General features: G+C 40.2%; 1 protein-coding gene across 5 annotated transcripts in view; it reads right to left on the reverse strand.

Annotated features, from left to right (window-relative positions):
• Nucleotides 1-57: 57 nt before the first annotated feature.
• TAF12 (TATA-box binding protein associated factor 12) overlaps nt 58-22,010 on the reverse strand; it is a 30,124-nt gene continuing 8,171 nt past the window's right edge. For 2 of the 5 annotated variants that reach the window (XM_089686266.1, XM_089686263.1), the window contains exons 2-7: nt 20,646-20,703; nt 9,361-9,618; nt 4,902-4,979; nt 4,707-4,821; nt 1,615-1,703; nt 58-337 (exon numbers count right to left, since the gene is read on the reverse strand). In XM_089686266.1, the coding sequence (XP_089542392.1) occupies nt 302-337; nt 1,615-1,703; nt 4,707-4,821; nt 4,902-4,979; nt 9,361-9,534 (492 nt within the window). In that variant the 5' untranslated portion in view covers nt 9,535-9,618; nt 20,646-20,703 and the 3' untranslated portion in view covers nt 58-301. Of the gene's footprint in view, nt 338-1,614; nt 1,704-4,706; nt 4,822-4,901; nt 4,980-9,360; nt 9,619-15,079; nt 15,180-20,645; nt 20,704-22,010 lie in introns of those variants that run through there. The other 3 variants (XM_089686264.1, XM_089686265.1, XM_089686267.1) reach the window with 3 other exon arrangements.

Here is a 22,010-nt window from a genome sequence, read left to right on the forward strand (position 1 = left end):
CCTTCCCTGAAAGAAGATCCTTTGGTTTCTATGGTAATGTCACACAAAGACCAAGCGTGAATTACAACAACAATCTTTAATCAAACCACTTTCTGTTATATATACAAAAGGAAAACGACAGTGTAACACTCTCCCTGCCAGAGGGTTCTGTAATGCAGGACTAATAAAGGCAAGTCCACATTACTAGATGTGCAGTCTCTGTCCAAAAATGAGGCTCTTCTCTGAAGAGGAGGCTTCTGCATCAGTTCACTGCAGAATCATGGCGTCAACTTGGGAGTGCTGACCAAGAAAACAACGTCGTCTACTTCTTCTGGGTCTTCTTAATGAGGGCCATTCTCTGTGGTACAAAACCAGGCATATGCTCATCAGAAGGAGAGTTAAGAAATTTATGACAGATCATCTGTACTACATAAATACTAAACAATCGGTATAATGAATGTGCTACAAAATGTGACCATTGTTTTAATGTGTGTGGACAGAAACATTCATATTTAAACATATTGATGAAGATCAGTGAGGAGGAAGCAAATATGTTAATAATCACGTTCAGCTCCTTGCCTATTATTCACAGCAAGTGCACAGATCTTTCTTCTGTTGGTATCACAGTAAACCTCCAAATGTATGGAGAGAACTTTTGTCTAACACACGACAGGTTGTGGTACCTGCTGAGGCACTAGAGCAGAATATATTATTGTTTAAAAAAAAAAAAAAAGAAAAAAAAAAAGGACTATGGGATGGTTACCAAGTCAAAACCAAGGTATCATCTGCATGGAGTTTCTACACTCTCCCTCTGCATTCCTCCAAGTAACCAAATCTTCTCCCAAAATCTAAAAATATAGTGGTTGGCCAGTTGGCTTCCACCCAAATTAGCCTCGCAATATATGCATGTGCAGGACTGATGTAGGAACAATATAGCTTTGCTCCTTCTGTTAAAGTAATGTACAATGTCAATGTTATTTAAACATACTTTAACAAACTCAGGAATAATCGCAAAGTAAAGTTTGCATCCCCACCTCACCTGAAAATATCTGAAAGGAGCTCAATAATAAATTATGCTGCTTTAGCTTGCAAATAAAACAAGCAACTAAGTATGGTTTACAATGAAAGTAATTCCCAGAGATAACTGGAAGACTGAGGAAGGAGACCTTCCAGATTATCAGAAGGATACAAAATTTTCTTCAGGTCTTGGAATGCTCAGTGAGCTTTTATATCACTCTAATCCTGGGTTCACACATATGCAGTCTGGCATAACGCATGTAATTTGCACAGGAAGCGCACCGCATTCCTGTGCAAATCACATGCGAATTCTGTGCAGTGAGATTTAAGCCATACATTTTGTATGATTGAAATCGCACCGCATCCGCACTAAAAAGGTGCAGGACCCTTTTTTTGGTCCACACTAGAATCAGTTTGCATGGGTATTCACACCCATGCGATCCTATTCTGCACATCGCAAAGTGTTTTGCAAACAGATTTTGGGGTGTTAACTAAACATACACACCCGCAGTGGTTTGCATGAACGAGACGCGATTGTGATGTTTTCCAAAGTGAAATATACAGTCTTATGTAATGTACATATAAACACTCCAGAAGCCCTGACAAGCCCCTTTTTACCTGTTTATGGGCCTCAGTTGTGCATGCCTTCTTATAGGGCCTAATCTCTTCTGATCCGAACCCTGGGATCCACATGTTCCATTGTCGTTCTGGGTGGATGACAGAAAAGTTAGTGTCCTGCCTTACACATGTAGAACTGTTGAATTCCTAGGTCTATAAAGTTCTTTTCATAAACAAAACTCTTGAACCCACATGAATATCCAAGTGATTCTGACTGTTGCTATGTGGAAGGAATGCAAGTCTTACAGACATATAAGGCAGATGATTATTGTGCTTAACTTAATAACTATGTGTCATTTGTTATGTAAACATAATAATACAAAATAACTATGTATCATTTAAATTGTAACCTTTTTTAGCTTTGGACAGTGTGGGAGAATTAAAACCCCTTGTAAGGTTTTTTTCCCCCCAAACATTTGTATTTGGCAAAAGGTTAAGAGTTCTCAAATTCATATTACAGTATAATTCAGTACATAGAGACATTACACTTAAAAGGTTTTACTGTATAACAAATAGTTTATAAGATTTGTAGGCCAGATACAACTTTAAAAAGGTGTGAAGAACGTCTCTATGCAGTGTGCTTTTCAGGAAAAGAGGTATGAAGCAGGGGATTTGGAAAGATTGGGAAAATGTTTGGGAGCATAGATAGGATAGAATCCTGGGGGTGCGGTCCCTTTTCCTTATGGGTCCTCTGCCTAGAGGTATTTTATCCAGGAGTTCCAGACTATATAAAAGTAGTTGAGCTAATTGTTTAGTATTTCTAAAAATTTGTTGTTGATCGTAGTCCATACTAGGTTTGTTTTAACTAGGTCAACCGAATATTGGAAGACTTCCATGATCTAGCCATCATTATTCTATCAGCTTGGATTATATATGCGATAATTTTTCTGTTAGGTCTGGGTTCATTCCTGAAAGGTTTGGTCAGCAGAGCTTCTAGAGGGCATGTGTTTAAAAAATCTCACAAGGAAATTAATAAAATTGTAAATCCCAAATCTTCAGACAGGTCCCCCCCAAGTATGAATTACTTTCTTTGTCTACACCCTCTAAAGCAGTTGGGGGAAGCATTTGAGACATTGGCTGCTGTTCGTGAAGACACCATATAACACCTCATGAGGACTTTACAATTTACATTAATTTTCACATTTCATTCAGAGAGGTATTTATGTATATATATTATATATTTTGGAGGTAAAAACTATTAGTTTTGCCATTTTCCTATTCCCAGTTCTCTCTAGGGTCATGTTCCTATTTGAGCATACAGGGGAGTTTTGTTGAAAGGTACGATAGAATATTATACATAGATGAGATATGTCCATGCATTGTTAAAATGTATGAAGATATTTTCGATTGCAGCCATAGTAGGGTTTTCTCCTTGATTCATGAAGGGGGCTGTGAAATGTTTTATTTGACCATACCTGTACCATTTCATGTTTAGGAGACTGTAGCTGTCTTGCAAAATATTCTCTTGTGAGAACTCATTGGAGTGTGCAAATGTCTGCTATCCTGGTAAGTACTTTTTAGTCCACCAAGAACAGATTTTGGATTCAAGAACTGGGATAAAGCATGCACTATATAAAAGGGGAGCAAAAAAAGTTATGCGGGCTGATTTAAATTGTGTTTGTAATTTAATTTGTCCAGCATTTTAAGTGAGAGTGATGAGCGCTGTGTAGTGGGTGTATATCTTACAAAACATCTGCTGCTTGCAGGGAACAAGCCAGAGCTTCAGACTGGGTCCTTAAAGGACAAGTTCACCTTCTGAAAAAATAAATAAATAAATAAATAAATGCACATTTTTTTTGCAGGTACAAAAATGTGCATTTATAATTTTTTTCTAAGGAGATTGCAGAGCATTGAGGGTGCAATCTCAGGCTCCTGAAGACTCTCTACATAGCTGTCTGTACTTGTACGGGGCAGGCAGTTACCCAAGAGCAAGAAGCTTAATGGGCTATAAGAGTGCTCACCAGCGCCCTTGCAGTTCATTGAGAACTAGAAGCCATCAGCCACAATGGATGATGGTACTCATTCACAGGAAACTATGAACAAATGAATGATTCGGCTGTGTGGGCGGAGCACACATTATTTTCAAATTGTGACAGTAGGTGCAGGGAGAAGATCCCCCGCCCACTGTCAAGGGGGATGGGGGAGGCATGAAATCAGTGGGAAAGGCTGCAGCTTCTGGAACATGTTACACAATACAAAATGATGGAACATTTAACATGTTCCAAAAGGAGAACTTATCCTTTAATAGTTTATCATAGTGTGAGCAAAATGTTAGTAGTTGGGTTAGCTGAGAGATTAAAGTATTTTAGCAAGCTCAGCATCCCTAGGCTTCCTAATTATTTGGGGGGTGTAGAGTGTCCATTTGTTAACTTTAGGTCTTTTTTTCCCCCAGATGAATTTAAACACCTTAGCTTCGGGAAAAAAAAAAAAAAAAAGATCTTTTGTTTGATACCTATCTGGAGCATTTTAAACTAACACAATACCTTAGGTAGGATATTCATTAACGGTATTCAGTCTCCCAAACCAAGAAGGCAGTGCTTGAGCCCATTTGTCTATGGCTGGCCATAGACGAGCCGTTTATCGGCCGAATTGTCGGCAGATATATGAAAAATCGGTCGTTGCTGCCATGGATGCTGCCACCAATGCTTACGAAAAATGGCCGTTTTTTTGTGGATTTTCCAGCATGACCGATAAAAAGAAATGAGAACATCTGCGAAAAACAGTCAATGGCATTGCCCCTCTAACGGTGTGAATATCGGCCGATTTTTCGTTCGGACGAAAATTTGGCCGATAAATGACCCGTCTATGACCTGCATAAGTCTTCACATAATTGTTAAATAGGGGAGTGTAGTTGTGTTGATACAGTATGTAGGGTGAGGGCCACATGAATATTTCTAGATATGGTATGGAAATGGATTACCAAAGATTGTAGGCTTTTACAAGTGCAACTTTGATCTGGAAATAAGTAAAATGCCAAATACAGGTCCTCCAAATATAAACTCTAAAAATCATGAATGTCAATCTAAATGCCACATTTTGACATCTTAAGCCCCATCCGAATTGCAAACAAGAGTACAATAAGTAAAATGTACCTAGATGAAGCTGAACATCTTTAACTTCCAATGTGTTTGATCTACGATGTCGGGCTAGCTGGCAAGCTGCAGACACCACGCTCTCAATGAAATCATCTGCTATCTGCAACAGCATCTGAAGTAAGAGAAATCATCATGAGCCACCAAGCCACTTAAGTTCAAAACAATGTTAATTTGCTTTTACGAATGTCTTACCTCCTCCACATCCTCATCTAACTGTTCATTTGGATCAATCTCTCTGACCAAATCGTGAAGCTTTTTCTTAGTTAATACCTGAAAAGCAGTAACAAGAGTTAAAAAAAAAAAAACCAAACCATACATTATCTTGTGATAGAGCTGACAAATCCTGTTAGCAGAATGTTTTCACAGAAACACCACTGTCTGTACTAATCACTCAATTTCCGCTCTTGATGGTGGAGCAATGCAATATAAAGGCTTAATGATTTTACAGTTATATATTCAGAATATCCACTAACTCCCTTTACCATACATAGTCAAGCACAAAGACACTTTGAACGTTTGAATTCATCGATCACTTTCACAAAAACCATTAGGTGTGCATATTTTTGAGGTACATAGAAATGCCAGACACAAACAGAGTATCTGGAATGTTGTAGTACACACTACAACAAAAAAAAGCATAGGGAAATGTAAACTTTTTTTTCCTGTTAGCTGTTCCAGTTAGAGGTATTTCTAATCTGGTCAAATGACTACTGTTGCCCAATGCACATGACAAACATCGGAGTTCCATGAGTACCTTAAAGTACTAGTCACAGTTTGGATTTTTGCAAGAACATTCACGGTAAGATTATTCTAATTAAGCAGGCTTACTTATGAAAGATTTGTATCTTGCCTATTTATTTTTTATATACATTACGTAGCCTCTAGCGGTTTAACTTAATTACATAGTTAGGTTTGTTGAAGAAAGACACAAGTCCATCTAGTTCAACCAAAAAAATGAAAAAAAAAAAAAATTAAGCAATCCTATACCCACAGCTGATTCAGAGGAAGGCAAAACCCCCCCAGCAAAGCATGATCCAATTTGCTCCTGCAGGGAAAAAAATCCTTCCTGATCCTCCGAGAGGCAATCTGATATTCCCTGGATCAACTTTACCTATAAAATGTTAGTATCCAGTTATATTCTGTGTACATTTAGGAAACAATCCAGGCCTTTTGTAAAGCAATCTACTGAGCTGGCCAGAACCAACTCTTGAGGGAGTCTATTCCACATTTTCACAGCTCTCACTGTGAAGTAGCCTCTCTTTTCCTCCAGACGTAAAGAGTGCCCCCTTGTCCTCTGTGATGACCTCAGGGTGAATAGCTCTACACCGAGTTCACTATATGAACCACTGATGTATTTATACATGTTGATCATATCACCCCTTAATCTCCTCTTCTCGAGAGAGAATAAATTCAGTTCCTCTAATCTTTCCTCATAGCTGATCTCCTCCATACCTCTTATCAGTTTGGTTGCCCTTCTCTGTACTTTCTCCAGTTCCCCAATGTTCTTTTTGTGAATTGGTGCCCAAAACTGAACTGCATATTCCAGATGAGGTCTTACTAATGATTTTTACAGGGGTAAAATTATCTCTCTCTCTCTGGAGTCTATATCTCTTTCTCTGGAGTCTATACCTCTTAATACAAGAAAGTATTTTGCTCGCTTTGGAAACTGTAGCTTGGCATTGCATGTTAATAATAGGCTTGTGATCTACCATCGTGGTCTCCAAACTGCGGCCCTTTACTTGCCTTTATCTGGCCCTTGAGCCACTATTCCTCCCAAATACAACTGTGCATAATTCCTGCCACTGACATCAACAATGGGGCACTATTTCTCCCGCTAGCATCAATGATGGGGAACCATTCCTCCCACTGACAGCAATGATGGGGCACCGTTTCTCCCACTGACACCAAATACTCATCCACCTAATACTAAAGATAATGCATTGTTTACTGTCTCTGATGCCAGGACATCTTCTACTCCCACTGGCCATGGTCCAGCCCCCCAAAAATCTGAAGGACATTGGCTCTTTGTTTAAAAAGTTTGGAGACCCCTGATCTACCAGAACCCCCTGATCCTTCTCCAACATTGATTCCCCCAGTTCTACCCCCCTAGTATGTATGATGCATGCATTACATTTATCAACATTAAACCTCATTTACCACCCAGTTGTCCAATTAAATCGTGCATTGAGGTCAGCTTTTAAAGTGTTACTAAACCCATAACAGTAAAATCAGTCTGTATATGCAGTAAAGCATGCTTGATATACTCACTATTAAACCTAAGGGGTTCATTCTCTGCATTGTGTAAAAAGTCTGTTTGATCCTGTTTTCTCTGATCCTCCCCTTCTTTTACTGTCCCCAATCCATCTGCTGATAGAACAGAGCCTTGGAGGCAAGCTGCAAATGCTCAGTTTAGTGTGTATTGCTAGAGTTTTTTTTATTCTTTGGGAGGGTGCATCTGATCAAGACAGGGCCAATCAGCACTGTCCAGACAGAGGTCAGGGGTTCTGCAGCCTCAAAGGACAGTCAGAGAAGAATGAAAACTCCTCCTACAAGCTTTAACCAGTGCTTTGCTAGACACTGATAGAAGTTCCAAGACTGCTATATACTGCTGATGAGAAAAGTAAAATAATTGCATTTCCATGTTCTGTGTACTGTAGACCAAATATAGTGAATGCAGGGTCCTGGGTTTAGTAACACTTTAAGTTGGACACATTCTGTAAGGACGTTATTCCACTGCATAGCTTTGTGTCATTTGCAACACTGAAATAGTAATACCGGACCCTATATCATTTATAAATATATCAAAAAGTAAGGGTCCCAACACTGAACCTTGGAGTACACCACTGACAACCCTAGACCATTCAGAGTATGAATCATTAACCACTACTCTTTGAATACGATCTTTTAGCCAGTTTTCTATCCATTTACATACAGATTTTTCCAAGCCCTTAGACTTTACCTTACACATTAGCCGTGTGTGGGGAACTGTGTCAAACGCTTTTGTAAAATTCAAATATACTATGTCCCCAGCCACCAAAGTTTTGCTCACCTCCTCATAAAAAGAAATCAGATTTGTTTGACAACTTCTGTCTTTCATGAATCCATGCTGTCTGTTGCCTAAAATATTTTTTTTTCAGCAAGAACTCATCTATGTGGTCTTTTATTAAACTCTCCAGTATCTTCCCAACTATAGAAGTTAAACTAACAGGTCTATAATTACTTGGTAAAGATTTTGATCCCTTTTTAAATATTGGCACCACATTGGCCTTACACCAATCCAGTGGTACTATGCCAGTCATTAGAGTCCCTAAAAATGAGAAACGATGGCTTTGAAATGACAGAGCTCAATTCTTTAAGGACCCATGGCCATCCGGTCCAGGTACTATATTCACCTTTATTATGAAATAACAAATATTTCTGGACCATATAAATTTTGAGCCATTGTAGATCATCTGGAGCTATATCAATATCATCCCAGTTATGGACAGGATCACCCTCATGATCCTTTGTATACACAGAGCTGAAGAAGTTACATACATTTGCCTTCTCTTTGTCCCCAGTCACCCACTCTAGATAAGGGCCTACATGCTTAGACCGGACCTTTTTACTATTAATATATTTGAAGAATTTTGGGGGGGGTGGGGGTGGGGTTTGTTCTACTTTTTTTCCAATCTGTTGTTTGTTTTGAATTTGTGTCCTTGACTTGCTTTTTACATATTTTGTTATATTCTTTGTAACATTTAAATGATGATTGTGTTCCTTCATTTTTATATTGAAAGCCTCATCCTTGGAAAATGTGCTCTCTTGGAGCTGGTTCACACTATAGAAACACAGTCCAGATGCATTCTTGATGCGTTTTTGCATGCGTGATTCAGTTCATTTTCTCCCCCTCTCTTTTTCTTCAATGTAAATAGAGACGTGCGTTCCTGTGCATTTTCGATGCATTGTACCACGTTCCAGTACAGTTCTGTGCAGGAAAAATGCAGCCTGTTCTACTTTTTTTTCTGCATCCGGAACTGCAAGCACTAATGTGAACTATGACATTACAAGCCTATAACCCAATTTCTGTGCATTTTGGATGCAGAAAAAAAGCACACTGAAATGCATGTAGTGTGAACTGGCTCTTAAAGTTAAGTGTTTTTATTTTTCCCGTACGTGCTCGCTGTTTACAGCTAACATTACATGAAATCATGTTAAGATCACTGCTACTCAAATGTTCTTTTATATGAATATTAGTAATAAGCTCTGCATAGTTTGAGATTACCAGGTCCAGCAGAGCATCATTCCTAGTTGGGGCCTCTATGAACTGTACCATAAAAATGTCTTGCAATAGGTGTTTAAATTTTTGCCCTTTAACTGTTCCAGCAGTCCCAGTACTCCAATTAATATCAGGATAAAATCCCGCATCATTATCACTGTGTCAGCCCTTCCAATCTGTGCAAGGAGCTGAGTCTCCACCACCTCGTTAACACTCAGTGGCCTGTAACAAACGCCAAGGATTAACTTTGCACTACGCACATCCATATGCAGTTCCACCTGTAATGCTTCAGCTTCATCACACTCTCCATCAACCAGGTCCACTTTCACACTCACTTTGAGATCACTTCTCACATAGAGACAGACACCACCACCTTAACATAAAATATTTTACCTGGTTGGCATCTGGACTTGCTCGTCCTCCTCCTGGTGTTGTGACAGGTACTTTGCTTCCAGAAGTGCTGTTGACCACAGTTTGCTCTTGTTTCACAGTGGCTGAGGCAGACATGGTGGAGGCAGTTGAAAAGTTAGACAGGTTGATGAGTGTGGAAGCTCCGAATTGGTTCATAATCTGGAGAGCTTTACCCCTCAGCTCACCCAAACGGGAAACGTCAGCACGCTGCTTTGGGGTGTGGGGCCCAGGCCCGAGAAGCTGTAGAAATAGCAAAAAAAGGGAAGAAAAAAAAAATAAAGAGAAAATTACATTGTAGAGTGCCCTTTTTGGACAGAAGCAATTTTCACTTAAGCTGAACTCTAGGGGCTACCCCTGCACTGCAAGGAGTAACTGCTCATTCAGTCTCGGGCAGGGGTCTCCAAATTTTCAAAGGGCCAGTATACTGTCCTGCAGACTTTAGCAGGGCCAAATCTGGGCCAGTGAGGATAGAAAATGTCCTGGCCCCAGCATCAGCAAGAATAAACATAGCCTCAGGGTTGTTGGTCAGTAGGAGGAAGAGTAGTGCCCCGCCATTGGTATTAGTGGGAAGAATAGTACACCATCACTGGTTTCATGGGAAAAAGTATTGCCCCATTCTTGGTCTCAGTGGGAGGAATAGTGCCCCAAGGACCAGATAAAAGGTCGCAAAGGGCCACATCTGGCCCTCAGGCCGCAATTTGGAGACCCCTGGTCTAGGGGATTGAAAAAGCGCTTTTATTTACCCAATCCTCTACTTCCCTCTGCTCCAGCAGTGGACTGTCTTTTGGTATCCTCACGTCCAGTGCAGGGATATGGTCTCTGCAATGGCCTTGATGACCTCAAGGGCCAATCACTAAATTGCAGGGGAGAAGATGCTGCATGGAGGGAGCCTGTGGAAGTGGAGGATCAGGTAAGTAAAACTGCTTTACCTGGTCCCCCTCGCTGTAAATGAGCAATTAATGCCAACAGTGCAGGCGTAGCCCTACTGAAGGGGAGGATTTTGATTTCCCAGAGTCCAGCTTTCATTTTTGCAAAAAAACAAACAAACAATATTTAAATATGATAATATCAGTGTTCAAGTGCATTAGCCATCCTCATGACCCACAAAAACCCAACATAATTGATGCAATCAGGTACAATACATTTTGAGCATGCCCATATGACAAGAAGACAACAGCAGCCACTGGCCTGTATGTGAGACAACACCGCAAATTGTGGAGGAACTGACACATTCAATTTTCCTAAATTCTAAACAAATTTTTGTGGCCAAACTATACAGATTAGAGTTTGCGTGTGAAAATCAGCAGAAAGGAAAGAAGGCAGCATCAGACTTCATCTGGTAAGTTGTTTCCTCTACTTGAAGTAGACGGTTGGCTCATGAAGATTCAACTCCCACCCCACCTTTTGTGTTATTTTTCTTCAAGCTTACATGTTCCTTGCTGTTACTTTACATATTTAAAATCCATCAAAACTTAAAGCGGTTGTAAAAGCTCAGGGTTTTTTACCTTCATGCTTTCTATTCATGAAGGTAAAAAAACCTTCTGTATGCAGCAGTGTCCCCAGCCCCCTCAATACTTACCTAAACCCCATCAAGATCCAGCGGTGTGCACGTCAGCTTTGGCTGTCCCGGGTCTCTGCCTCATCATTGGCTGTCAATCACAGCCAATGAGCAGAGAGAGGGGGTGGGGCCAAGCCACGGATCCATGTGTGAATGGACACAGCACAGCGCAGGTATGTATAGATATGTTTTCCATTTTACAAAAAAAAGAAAAGAAAAGAACCTTTAGTATCGCTTTAATAATACCTACTCACCCAAAATAAAAGAAAGCAGATGTGCTATCATCAGCAAATATACTAACTTTAATTGTCATTTTACTAATGCGTGTTGGAAAATGAGCGCAAACGTGATTAATTACAGCCAGCTGCTTACACAAATAAGGTTATTAGACGCAGTCCTTCTTAGTATGTTTAGAGAAAGATGGAAACACCATACACCAATCTAGCTCTTGAATCTAATAATAAACAGGGGAGCATTTACAGGATTTATGTCAGTTAAAGGAGAAGTGTGGGAAAAGGAAAAAAAAAAAAATATACTGTATACTCACCTCCCTGCTGCAGCATCAGTCTGATGTTGCAGCTGTCCCTGTCGACTCTAAGCCCAAGAACGGAGCGATCACATAATGGCTGATCACTCAGTTCTTGGTCTGCTCTGAGCAGTGACTGTCAGTCACCACTCTCTCTTCTTCCCTTCCAGTGCTTAGGCTCATTGTAAACTCCCCTGTCAGTGTTAAATGGTTTTTCTCAAATCTAATTGCCATTTTGCTGGACCGCTTGGTCTGTTTAAGCGGAGTTCTACCCAAAAGTGGAAGCTCCTCTTGCTTGCCTACTCTGCCCCTCCATTGCCATATTTAGCACCTTTTGAGGGGGGCGGGGGTTTTTGACAGGTACCCGCTCCCACTTCTGGCTCAGTTCGCCATGGCAAAGTGAGCCAGAAGTTTGACCCCCTCGTTCCTCCAGCAGTCTCCTCAGAAACTTCACAGGTGCCAGAAGACTGCCGGACCAATCAGAATGTGCAGTGCGACTCGCGCATGCGCAGTGGGCACCCGGCTGTGAAGCCGCAAGCTGTCACAACCTGGTGCCCACCATAGTTGAGATGCCGGTACCGTGGAGAGAAGAAGGCGAGAAGGGATGGCGCGAAGGCGAGAATGGATGGACCCTGGGACAGGTAAGTGTGTTTATTAAAAGTCAGCAGCTACAAAAACTGTAGCTGCTGACTTTTAATAAAACACAAATACGTCTGGAACTCCACTTTGAAGGAAATTAAAGTGGTTCTAAAGTCATAATATTTTTGCATTTTCTGTATTAGGATAAAAAATGTCCCAGGAGCAGTATGGCCAGGAGCCATTGGCTCCTGCGGCTGTCAATCAAATCCTGCGGGCAGAGAGCAGGGACAAGGCTGAGCCCCACGCTGTGTATGTATGGACACAGTCTGGCTCTGGAACGAGCCCTTACCTCTGTCCCCATAGCAAGTGGTTTGCTATAGGGCAGACACAACAGAGGAGGAGCAGAAAGTGCCGACAGGGGACCACAGAAGGGGTTGTCTGGGGCTGCACTACGTGATACTATTGCACAGAGCAGGCAAGTATAACATTTTTTTTTAATTTATTGAAAAACATTTTATCCTTTAGAACCACTTTAAAAAAAAACAGAATTACTGTCCAGATTAAAAGGAAATAAACTATGTTATGGATAAACAAAGACTGTAGTATTGATGCTAGTGACAAACTGTATCATAAACAGTAAAAGTTTTTAATTTGGCCATAGTGTCACTTTAAATCCAAGTATCATATGACGAGTAAAAATGTTGAAAAGGTTATACTTGAATTCCCATGTTGTTGATTTGATCATGTTTCAGAAACTCTATACCTTGTTAGTCAGCAAATTCACCAAGGGTTTGAAATAGTCAAAACCTTCAGAGAGAACATATCAGATCAATGAAACAAATGTAGCAAAGACTGAATATCTCCCACTTGGCTCACTTGCAGTTCTCCACAAGGTCTAAAGATCTGATCCTGGTCTATGATTCCCCCCCCAAAAAACAAATTAGACATACAACATACTGTATATCAGTAATTTAAACAGGAAAATTCTATAATAAAAGCAGACTTAAAATTTTTACTGTGACTGCTGACATTAAGGCTGCTTTCACACTGAGTTTTTCAACCGTTTTTTGTGTTAAAAAAAGTGCCTGAAAAGCTCAAGAAAACTGCTTCCCTGTGTATGAGAATGTATATCTATGTATGTTTTCACACTAAGGCGTTGCGCTTACGGTGCGGTGCAAAAACTCCTGCTTGCAGCATCTTTGGGGAGTTTAAAAAAGTGCTAAATACGCCCTGTTCCCATTCAACTCAATGGAAAATGCCTGAAAAGCGCCTTAAAAATGCCTCTAAAAAGTCACATGTCCTTTAAAAACCACCCAAAAAGCATATCAGTGTGTAAGTAGTCTAATATGCTGAAAACCACTGGCGTTGACAACATGGTAGCATTCAGAAAAAAATGATCTGGTGATCAAGATTACATTTATGTCATATTAGATGGATAACAAAAATTATTGGGTGCTACACATGGGTGACAGAATGCCAAACTCAAAATGTTTCTATAATCTGTCTTTCACAAGAAACACGACTTAAAAACTTTAATGCTGCCTGCAATGAGGTTGATTTACTAAAAAGGTTGAGAATGTTCACAAAGTGTAAAGCTTCACTTCTTAACTTAACACTCGCCTACCGGGCACTTTTACCCCCTTCCTGCCCAGGCCAATTTTCAGCTTTCAGTGCTGTCACACTTTGAATGACAATTGCTCGGTCATGCAACACTGTATCTATATGAAATTGTTATAATTGTTTTCACACAAATAGAGCTTTCTTTTGGTCATATTTAATCATCACTGTTTTTTTTATTTTTTGCACTATAAACGAAAAAATACCGAAAATTTTGAAAAAGAAAAAAAAAAAAAGTTTTCTTTGTTTCTATAAAATTTTGCAAACAGGTAATTTTTCTCCTTCACTGATGTGTGTTGATGCGGCTGCACTCATAGGTAGCACTGATGCGCACTGATGAGGCGGCACTTTTGGGGCTGCACTGATAATCTGTGTCCTGATTATTAGTGCACGTTTCCTTTGACAATTGCCAGTTATCGGCAGTACTTTCCTCACGCTGTGACAGCATGAGGAAACTACTGCCGATAACCGGAAAGTTTTTAAGTATTTACATGGCGATCAGTTGTAATTGGACACAGATGATCATGTGGTATTTTACCATGTCATGTGATCAGCTGTGTCCAAAGGACACAGCGATCACAAACAGCGGCGGGTGCCCTATATGACTGCCTTTGCAGCTTGTTGCGGGTGGGGGGGGGAAGTTAAGAAACAGTAAAAGCACATCTTAGCCACCTGTTTTTACCACTCCCCCCCAACCACAAGTATAAGCAAGGCCCTTGTTGGGTTTGTTCACATAGGTGGACCAAGGGTGCTAAAAGCCAGCAGTTGAGCAAAGTTTTTACCACACCCCAACCACCGACCTGAACAGAGATGTAGCTGTTCTGTACACATAACCACAACGCTTGCATTCACAGGGTTGGGTGGAAGGATATTTTAAAGACCTACTACAGCCAAAACATTTTTTTTTGTTTTGAATAAAATGGGGAAGTTTTAGAATCTCTGGCAGGTTTAAACTGATGCTTCTGACTTCACTGGGGAAATTCACCAAAATATGTGCTCAACATTATTTCTATCCCCATCATAGAGATTTTTCATCACTTCCTCCCCCACTGAGAGGAAAGAAAAATCTTTTGTGAAAGTGAAATCTTTCTTGTACATTATTATTGTCCAAGTCAAGAAATCACACATAGATACGTCATACACACTCTATATGTGTGGCGTTATCCTTTATTGTATGTTAACCATTACTGACAGACTTATAACAAGATTAAACTATTTTCAACACCACGCAATTATAATGGAAACATGAACTATTCTGTGGGATTTGTATTGCAGATACTCAGCATTAATACACAGTGAAGCATGTTTAATTTAGTATACACACACATTATGGCACTGCAGATGGTTAATAAGGCTGTACAGCATAGAGACACTTGGGATCACTATACAGCACAGTTCATGCTTGCACGCTTCTTACTTACAGCCAGCTGAGTATCTAGCTCTGTAATGACATCACACACGGCGGTGGGACCGTTCAGTACACACGCCATGGTCACTGGCCGTCTGTGGACAACAACATCATAAGCTGTGTACAGACTGGAGTGCACAAGTCTGCCTGTTGCTGTAACAAAGACATACAACAAAAATGTCGGGGCTGCTGGAGGTGTTCCTTTCTGGCAGTGCTGCACCTTTGATCACTAAAACACACTGGAGTTCCAGAATTGGAAATCTTACTGAAACTTGATAGCAGATGGGAAATATTTTCCTAAGGCTGTAATCTACTGTACATAAAGAGTCCACAAGTAAGAAAGGAAAGGGATAGGAAACCAAAGGCACATCTCAAAAACAGTTAACTGAACCATTCACTGAAAATCTAGTGCTGAAAAACAACAGAAGGTTTGTACAGATCAGGGCACTCTTCTAGATACACCAAAAGCTGTGTAAAATGTAGCAGAAAATATCAAGGACAACGACAATATGCAAATCTTGATTGAAGCGTTTAAAAGAAATTGACACAGTTTCTACGTCAGACCAAACCTCAACCACTCAATGTTAGTCTATACAGTAGCAATAAAAACCCAAAACCGCTAAACCAGACTTTGAGAAAACAACCTGGCAGCAAAACAGCCACTAGTAGACATGTGCGGCTCTTTTCCTTCTGAATCGAAATTCACACAAAATTTTTGTTATCCGGAGATTCGGATGTATCTGGATTTTTCAGATTACAATAGCAAGGAGTTTAAACGAATCTGAAATAATGAATTATCTGAAATTTGAATTGAATCCAAAATGAATTTTAAAATGAATAAAAAACAAATTTGAAATGAAACATATTGCTGATTTCCTTCAAAGACTGTGTGTATTAGAATATAGCCGTCTTCTGAAATTCGAATTTTAAAAAGAATAAATTGGAATAACAGAATAAAATAGAAAATAAAAGAATAAAATAGAAAAAAAAATTAAATAGAATAGGAAATAAAAGAATAGAATAAAAATTAACATAATAGAAAATAAAAGAATAGAAAAAAAATTGAATAGTTTACAATAGAACAGAAAGAATATAGCTGTCTTTCGAAATCCTAAATTCAAATAGAATATAGCTGTTTTCTGAAATTTGAATTTTGAAAAGAATAGAAAACACAGTGGCTAAATGGTTAGCACTTCCGCCTGGCAGTACTAGGGTCGTTGGTTCGAATCCCAGCCATGGCACCTCCTGCCTGGAGTTTGCATGTTCTCCCTGTGCCTGCGTGGGTTTCCTCTGGGTACTCCGGTTTCCTCCCACACTCCAAAGACATGCTGGTAGGTTAATTGGATCCTGTCTAAATTGGCTCTAGTATGTGTATGTATGAATGTAAGCTAGGGACCTTAGATTGTACACCCCTTGAGGGTTAGGGACTGATGTGAATGTACAATATATATATGTAAAGCGCTGCGTAAATTGACGGCGCTATATAAGTACCTCAAATAAATAGAAAACAAAACAATAGAATGGAATAGAAAATAAAGGCATAAAATGGAAAACAAAAGAATAGAAAAAAAAGATGGAATAGATTATTCCATTATTATTACAGATGGAGTAGAATAGAATAGAAAGAATATAGCGGTCTTCCAAAATTTTAATAGAATATAACTTTTTTGTTCTGCACATGTCTAGCTACTGCACTTCCTTTTGCCAGCTTGGAGGTTAATGGCACATGAACTTTACAGATATGCAACAGGTAAGTTTCTCCTCTCCATCTTAAATTGTGTGACCATGAAGAAAGGATTTCTTTATTCAAAAGAGAATTTCAGCCCTGTGACTGAGCAGCTTTCATTGTTGTTCAATGGTATTTAGGCTGGCTGCTTCACTTCTTCACATGTCTGCCATAAATGGCTAACCATGTTCCCTTTCCTTTTTCTATATGTAATCTTATATTCCAGTCACTACATCCACAGCACCCATGCCAAGTTCATGAGGCTATAGCCACAGAGCATCCAGCCATTAACCATATATTGTTCATCTGTTTTACATGCATTACCAGATTACATTATCAGGGCTCTGAAATTAGCCTATTTATGGGTGGGATTATTGTTGCCAATTTGATGAGATATACTGTATTAATTGTAATCACATTTATGATGTATGCCTTAATATAATTATGATTGTAACCTTAATATGCGTGCATCTAATTTATCTAGAGGTCACACCATTCAAATCCCTTCACTTAATATTTTTGTCCAATACTGTATGTTTCACATGGCAGTTAGAGGACAGTACACAGCTCTAAGAGTGCCAGGTACTCCAGAAAGCTGGGTACTGTAACGGTAGTTATTCTGCATTAGAGTCTAGAAAACCCACCTTCAAAAAGAACTGTGATTGCAGCCATGTTTGGTAGCTGTTGCCCTGCAGTGTTCTAGAACCATTAATGTAGCGTTACTGCATTTCTTTTAAAGCAGAACTTTACCCATAACAACTTGATAAAAGATAATGTTCTTTAGCAAGGAACATACACTGCACATTAAAAAATTATGCTACGAAAATTAGTGCGTACTGTAAAGTTCCTCCAGCCCTGCTCTTGTTTCTTCTTGCTGGAGGCTTCCATTTTGCTGAAGTCCAGAGCCTCTGAGCAGCAGTAAATCTTTAGACTGTCAACAGATCGGCCTCTAGGTGCTCTGATTTTCAGCAGTACCAAAAAATGGAGAGCAACTGAGCATGTGCAGAGCAGGGTGAAACAGCATATTACTGGATTTTAAACAGTATAGGCACTTATCTTCGATGTTTTGCATAGCTATACCTGCAAAAGGGGCCAGCATGAGTTGATCTAACAGGACTTAATTTTCTGACTCAAGTTCCACTTTAACTTGGATTACACCCCCCACCTTCCCCAATAAATGATTATACTTAGGTGAGTGTGCCAAACATTTGAAAGGGAACTTTCCTTAAGACATAAGAGGGCTGTTATTGTTGACCTGCCTCTAAAAATACTGACTGTTACAGGCTTTTCGTGAAGTCCAATTCTTTATTTGTACCTACAGGTAAGCCTATACCTGTAGGTACGGTGCATATCTCCTAAACTTGCACTTTTTAGGATATATTCACACGGGGGGGGGGGGGGGGGGGGGGTTGGGGTGCCACGGGGTGATGTCACCAATGCATGCGGTCTCAAGGGGTAGCATACCCATGAAGTACCTTCAAAGCTCTGTGCCACGGTCGTGACATCATCGCGGCTTGGCCATTCATACAGCTTGAGCCTACAAACCTGGAAGGAAGACTGGGTGGAGATGGAAGCCCTGTCGACAGTGACAGCGTGCTGCTGGAGGACTTTCTTTTAAAGGTAAGTATGCCATAATGTGTTAGTATGCTAGTGTGGACTTTTTTTTTCCTTTTCTTTACAGACATTGCTACCGCTGTAATACTTTTGAGTGACTGATCTGAAACATGCATGCTGATAACAAAAGTCAAATGAAAGTTAAACCCCACTCCAATCTTATGTAGCTGGAACAAGCGTTCCCGCTCACGATTTTAAAGCACGATTTACACGTGTTGTGCATAGGGCAGCCCTTTCACATCAATGGGCTGCCCTATGGGCGTTTGTCACCCAAAAGAAGCTTCTGCTCCATTCTGGGCGATAAGCGGTGTAGGATTCTGCTGCATGACAATCGTGGCAAAGGCGCACTACATTTGGGGTGCCATTAAGAATAATGGCACCCAAACGTACATTGCACGTTTTAACAAGATTTGAAATCGTGCCTATTCCAAATCACCAAATGTGAATGAGGCCTCATAGAACAGATACAAGTCTATCTGCATACTTGTTCTAGGTTAATGACTCAGAATATTCAATATTGAAGAGGGTCAGCATGACAACCAGGTAACTAGCGTTAGTATAATCAGCAAAGCCAGCAATGACAACATCCATGTTTTTTTTTTCAGGACAAGTTAGCATTATAGACTTTTGTAACCACCATAACCAAGTGTGTGTCAAGAGCTGCAACAAGAAAGGCACAAATTTGGCATGCCATCCTCCATTTAAACCTTGCCGTATTACCCTGTATTGGTATCCAGCTCTGATGTTGTCACTGCCCTTTACCATGTAGTATTTGTTGATGAACGGAGGTACCATGTGAGCAATGATTTACCCAGGCTGCCAGGGAACTTGAAGTAACAGGTCTATCATGTGATCTCTCTGTTCTGGTTCACTTATTACCTTTCTTTTGCCATTGGGCAGATTTCTGTGTGGTTGTACAAATAAACAGTAACTGTTCACACAAGAACTCTTCCCAGCTGTGAACTGCTTTCCTCATACATGACTCTGAACTTGAGATTTGCATTGCATGTCTCATTAGGATTCTTTACTATTTCTGCTATATTTTGTTTATGAAGACCTCTGACTTTTGTACAACGGCAGACAGAGCCCTTTGGCCTTGTACACAGAAGCTTCAACTTGTATTAGAGCAATCTTTTACAAAGCATTTGAAAAGCTTTCAGCAGACCACAAAATTTAAATTCAGCTCAACATTTAGAATGTTAAAGTCTCATTCAGACGGGCAATCAGACCTGTCCTCCGATCTCAGTTGCTGTCTGCTGCATATGAATCCACCTTGGAACTGTGTGCAGGTAACCTACAGAAGTGGAAGCAGATGAAATGGATGCACATACACAGTCTCATGCAAAAATCTGACATGTGGACAGATGCAGCTGCACGGATGTGTATGTGAAGTGTCTGCGTGCAGATCTGTGCACCCACCCCTGCCCACATTTCAGATTTTGACATGTGACTGTCTATGCAGCCGCTGTGTCTGCATCCCCTTCTGCAGCAGACAATGGCTCAGATCTGAGGATGGAATGAGCCTGAAAAACTTCAAAACTGCTGCTGGAAGCATGCTGAAAGTTTTGCAAGCACTTAGTAAAAGCTTGCTATGCACATGGATCCTGCTCTCACCACATGCTCAACACAACCCCAATGCTTGCAAAAAGCAAAAAAGCATTGTTCTCTATGGTGTCTGTTCACACCAACATGCTGCATTAGAGAGTGTGCTGGAAAAAAAAGAGGCAGATGCATTGCAGACCTGGATCACACTAAACAGATGAAACATCTAAGACACCTCTGAACCAAGTTTTGAGGCTCTCAAGAACTCTGCTACCACCCGGGGTATTATACCCTCTGTATTCACCCCCCTCCCCAACCACCACCTTTCTTTTTTTCCCACTAAGCCCCCCTTCCCCCCCCTTTTCATCCTTGCCTCTCAAATATATACCAAATATACCCAATATATACCAACTTACCCTCCTTGTTCCCTCAACGCTACACCTTTAAAATATACACACCCAGCCAGTAACCACTGTGTGTCCATAAATTATAATTGGAACTCCCACCACAGGCAAGGGCCTACATCATTCTACTCCACCTTCTAACCTATATTAAAAAAAAGACACCCCCCCCAAGCTGAAGAGTGTCCATTTACCTATGTGGATAAGAACATATTTTCACATAGCTTTACTAGAATATTCTCATGGCTGACCCTTCTCTTTACATCTGCTTTGACATACCACATGTATATATTTACCTTTTCCTTTGTCCCTCCTTTATTGCAACTTTGTTTTTGTATTTTATCCTTGTTACAACTGCAAAATTAAATAAACTCAGATTAATAAAAAAAAAAGAGGCAGTATGCATTTTAGTGTACTTAAGAACAAAAGTAAAATCAAAGTACCATGTCTCTTTATAAAGGCACCGCAACATGCATAATTGAACTACGATGGACATGTGCTGACAGCATTGTCTGTGAATCTACCCTTACACAAAGTAAAGCCCATATTTTACAAGGTATTTGAGGCATAAGAGCATATGGTACACACAAGACTCAGATTTGTACTGACAAAAAAAATCCTGCTTGCTTTATTCTTTACAGTCTGCTCTCTTCTAAGATACACCAAGTTGGTAGTTTACAAAATCTTACTGATCCTGATCACATCTACCCAGAAACTTTCGACCAGCCTTTCTCAAGTAGGGATTATGGAACCCTTGGTTTTCTCCAGAGGGCTTCCTTGAGTGATTCCTTCTTAGCTAATTGTAAGGGAAGGGTTGGATTCTTTCCACTGCCCACAAATGTAAGGAGCACTCCTCCCCAGTGACAATCACACTAATGTACAATGAACTGTCAATATAGTAATTATTAGCAGGGGTTCCCTGAGACCAGAAAGTTATCTCCAGGATTCTTCCATTTTAAAGCCTAACTCCACATTTACTTTGCTTTAACTAGTTTGTTTGGTCCAAACGACCTATATTTGAACAGCACTGTGTTCCAGCAGCGGGAAGGGAACATCCAAAACAAAATTGAGAGAACACAAAGCTGTCTATGAACGGATGAGTAGCGCTCAGCCCCACTTAATTTTGTTCTGGGAATGGGACAGGAAGTTCTCATCACACTGACAAGCCACAGCGCTCTATATTGTATGTAGTCAAGGCAACATATAGTTTATACAGCGTGCCCAATGGGCACACCTGTTCGTGTAGAAAATGGTTTGTTTGGGCCAGCCTGGCCCAACAAACTAGTCAAAGGGACAGTACATATAGAAAAAGACTTTGAACTTGAGAAAGGATGCTTTACATTACTCGCTTGATGTTTTTTGGTGTCGGAGGGAGTAACTGCTCCATGGTCACCATGCACAGTAAAATCTGACCATGCAATCTTTGTATGAACCTTTATCAGACCAATATAATAGGGACCTACTTAAGCTATGCAATTAAAGGTTAAGTTCAACTTTAAAAAAAAAAATATAAATGAACATATATTTGCAGGTAAGAAATGTGCATTTACTCTTTTTTTTTTCATTGAGACTCTGTATAGCATTGCACCCACCTTCAGCAGATCGCAGGTGCAATGCAAGGCTCCTGCAGGCTGCCGGTATAAGCTGTCTGCTCGTATCTC

The sequence above is a fragment of the Staurois parvus genome, unplaced genomic scaffold (assembly GCF_062004578.1).
Source record: "Staurois parvus isolate SC_StPar_1 unplaced genomic scaffold, SC_StPar_1.0 ptg000394l, whole genome shotgun sequence".
NCBI lineage: Eukaryota > Metazoa > Chordata > Amphibia > Anura > Ranidae > Staurois > Staurois parvus.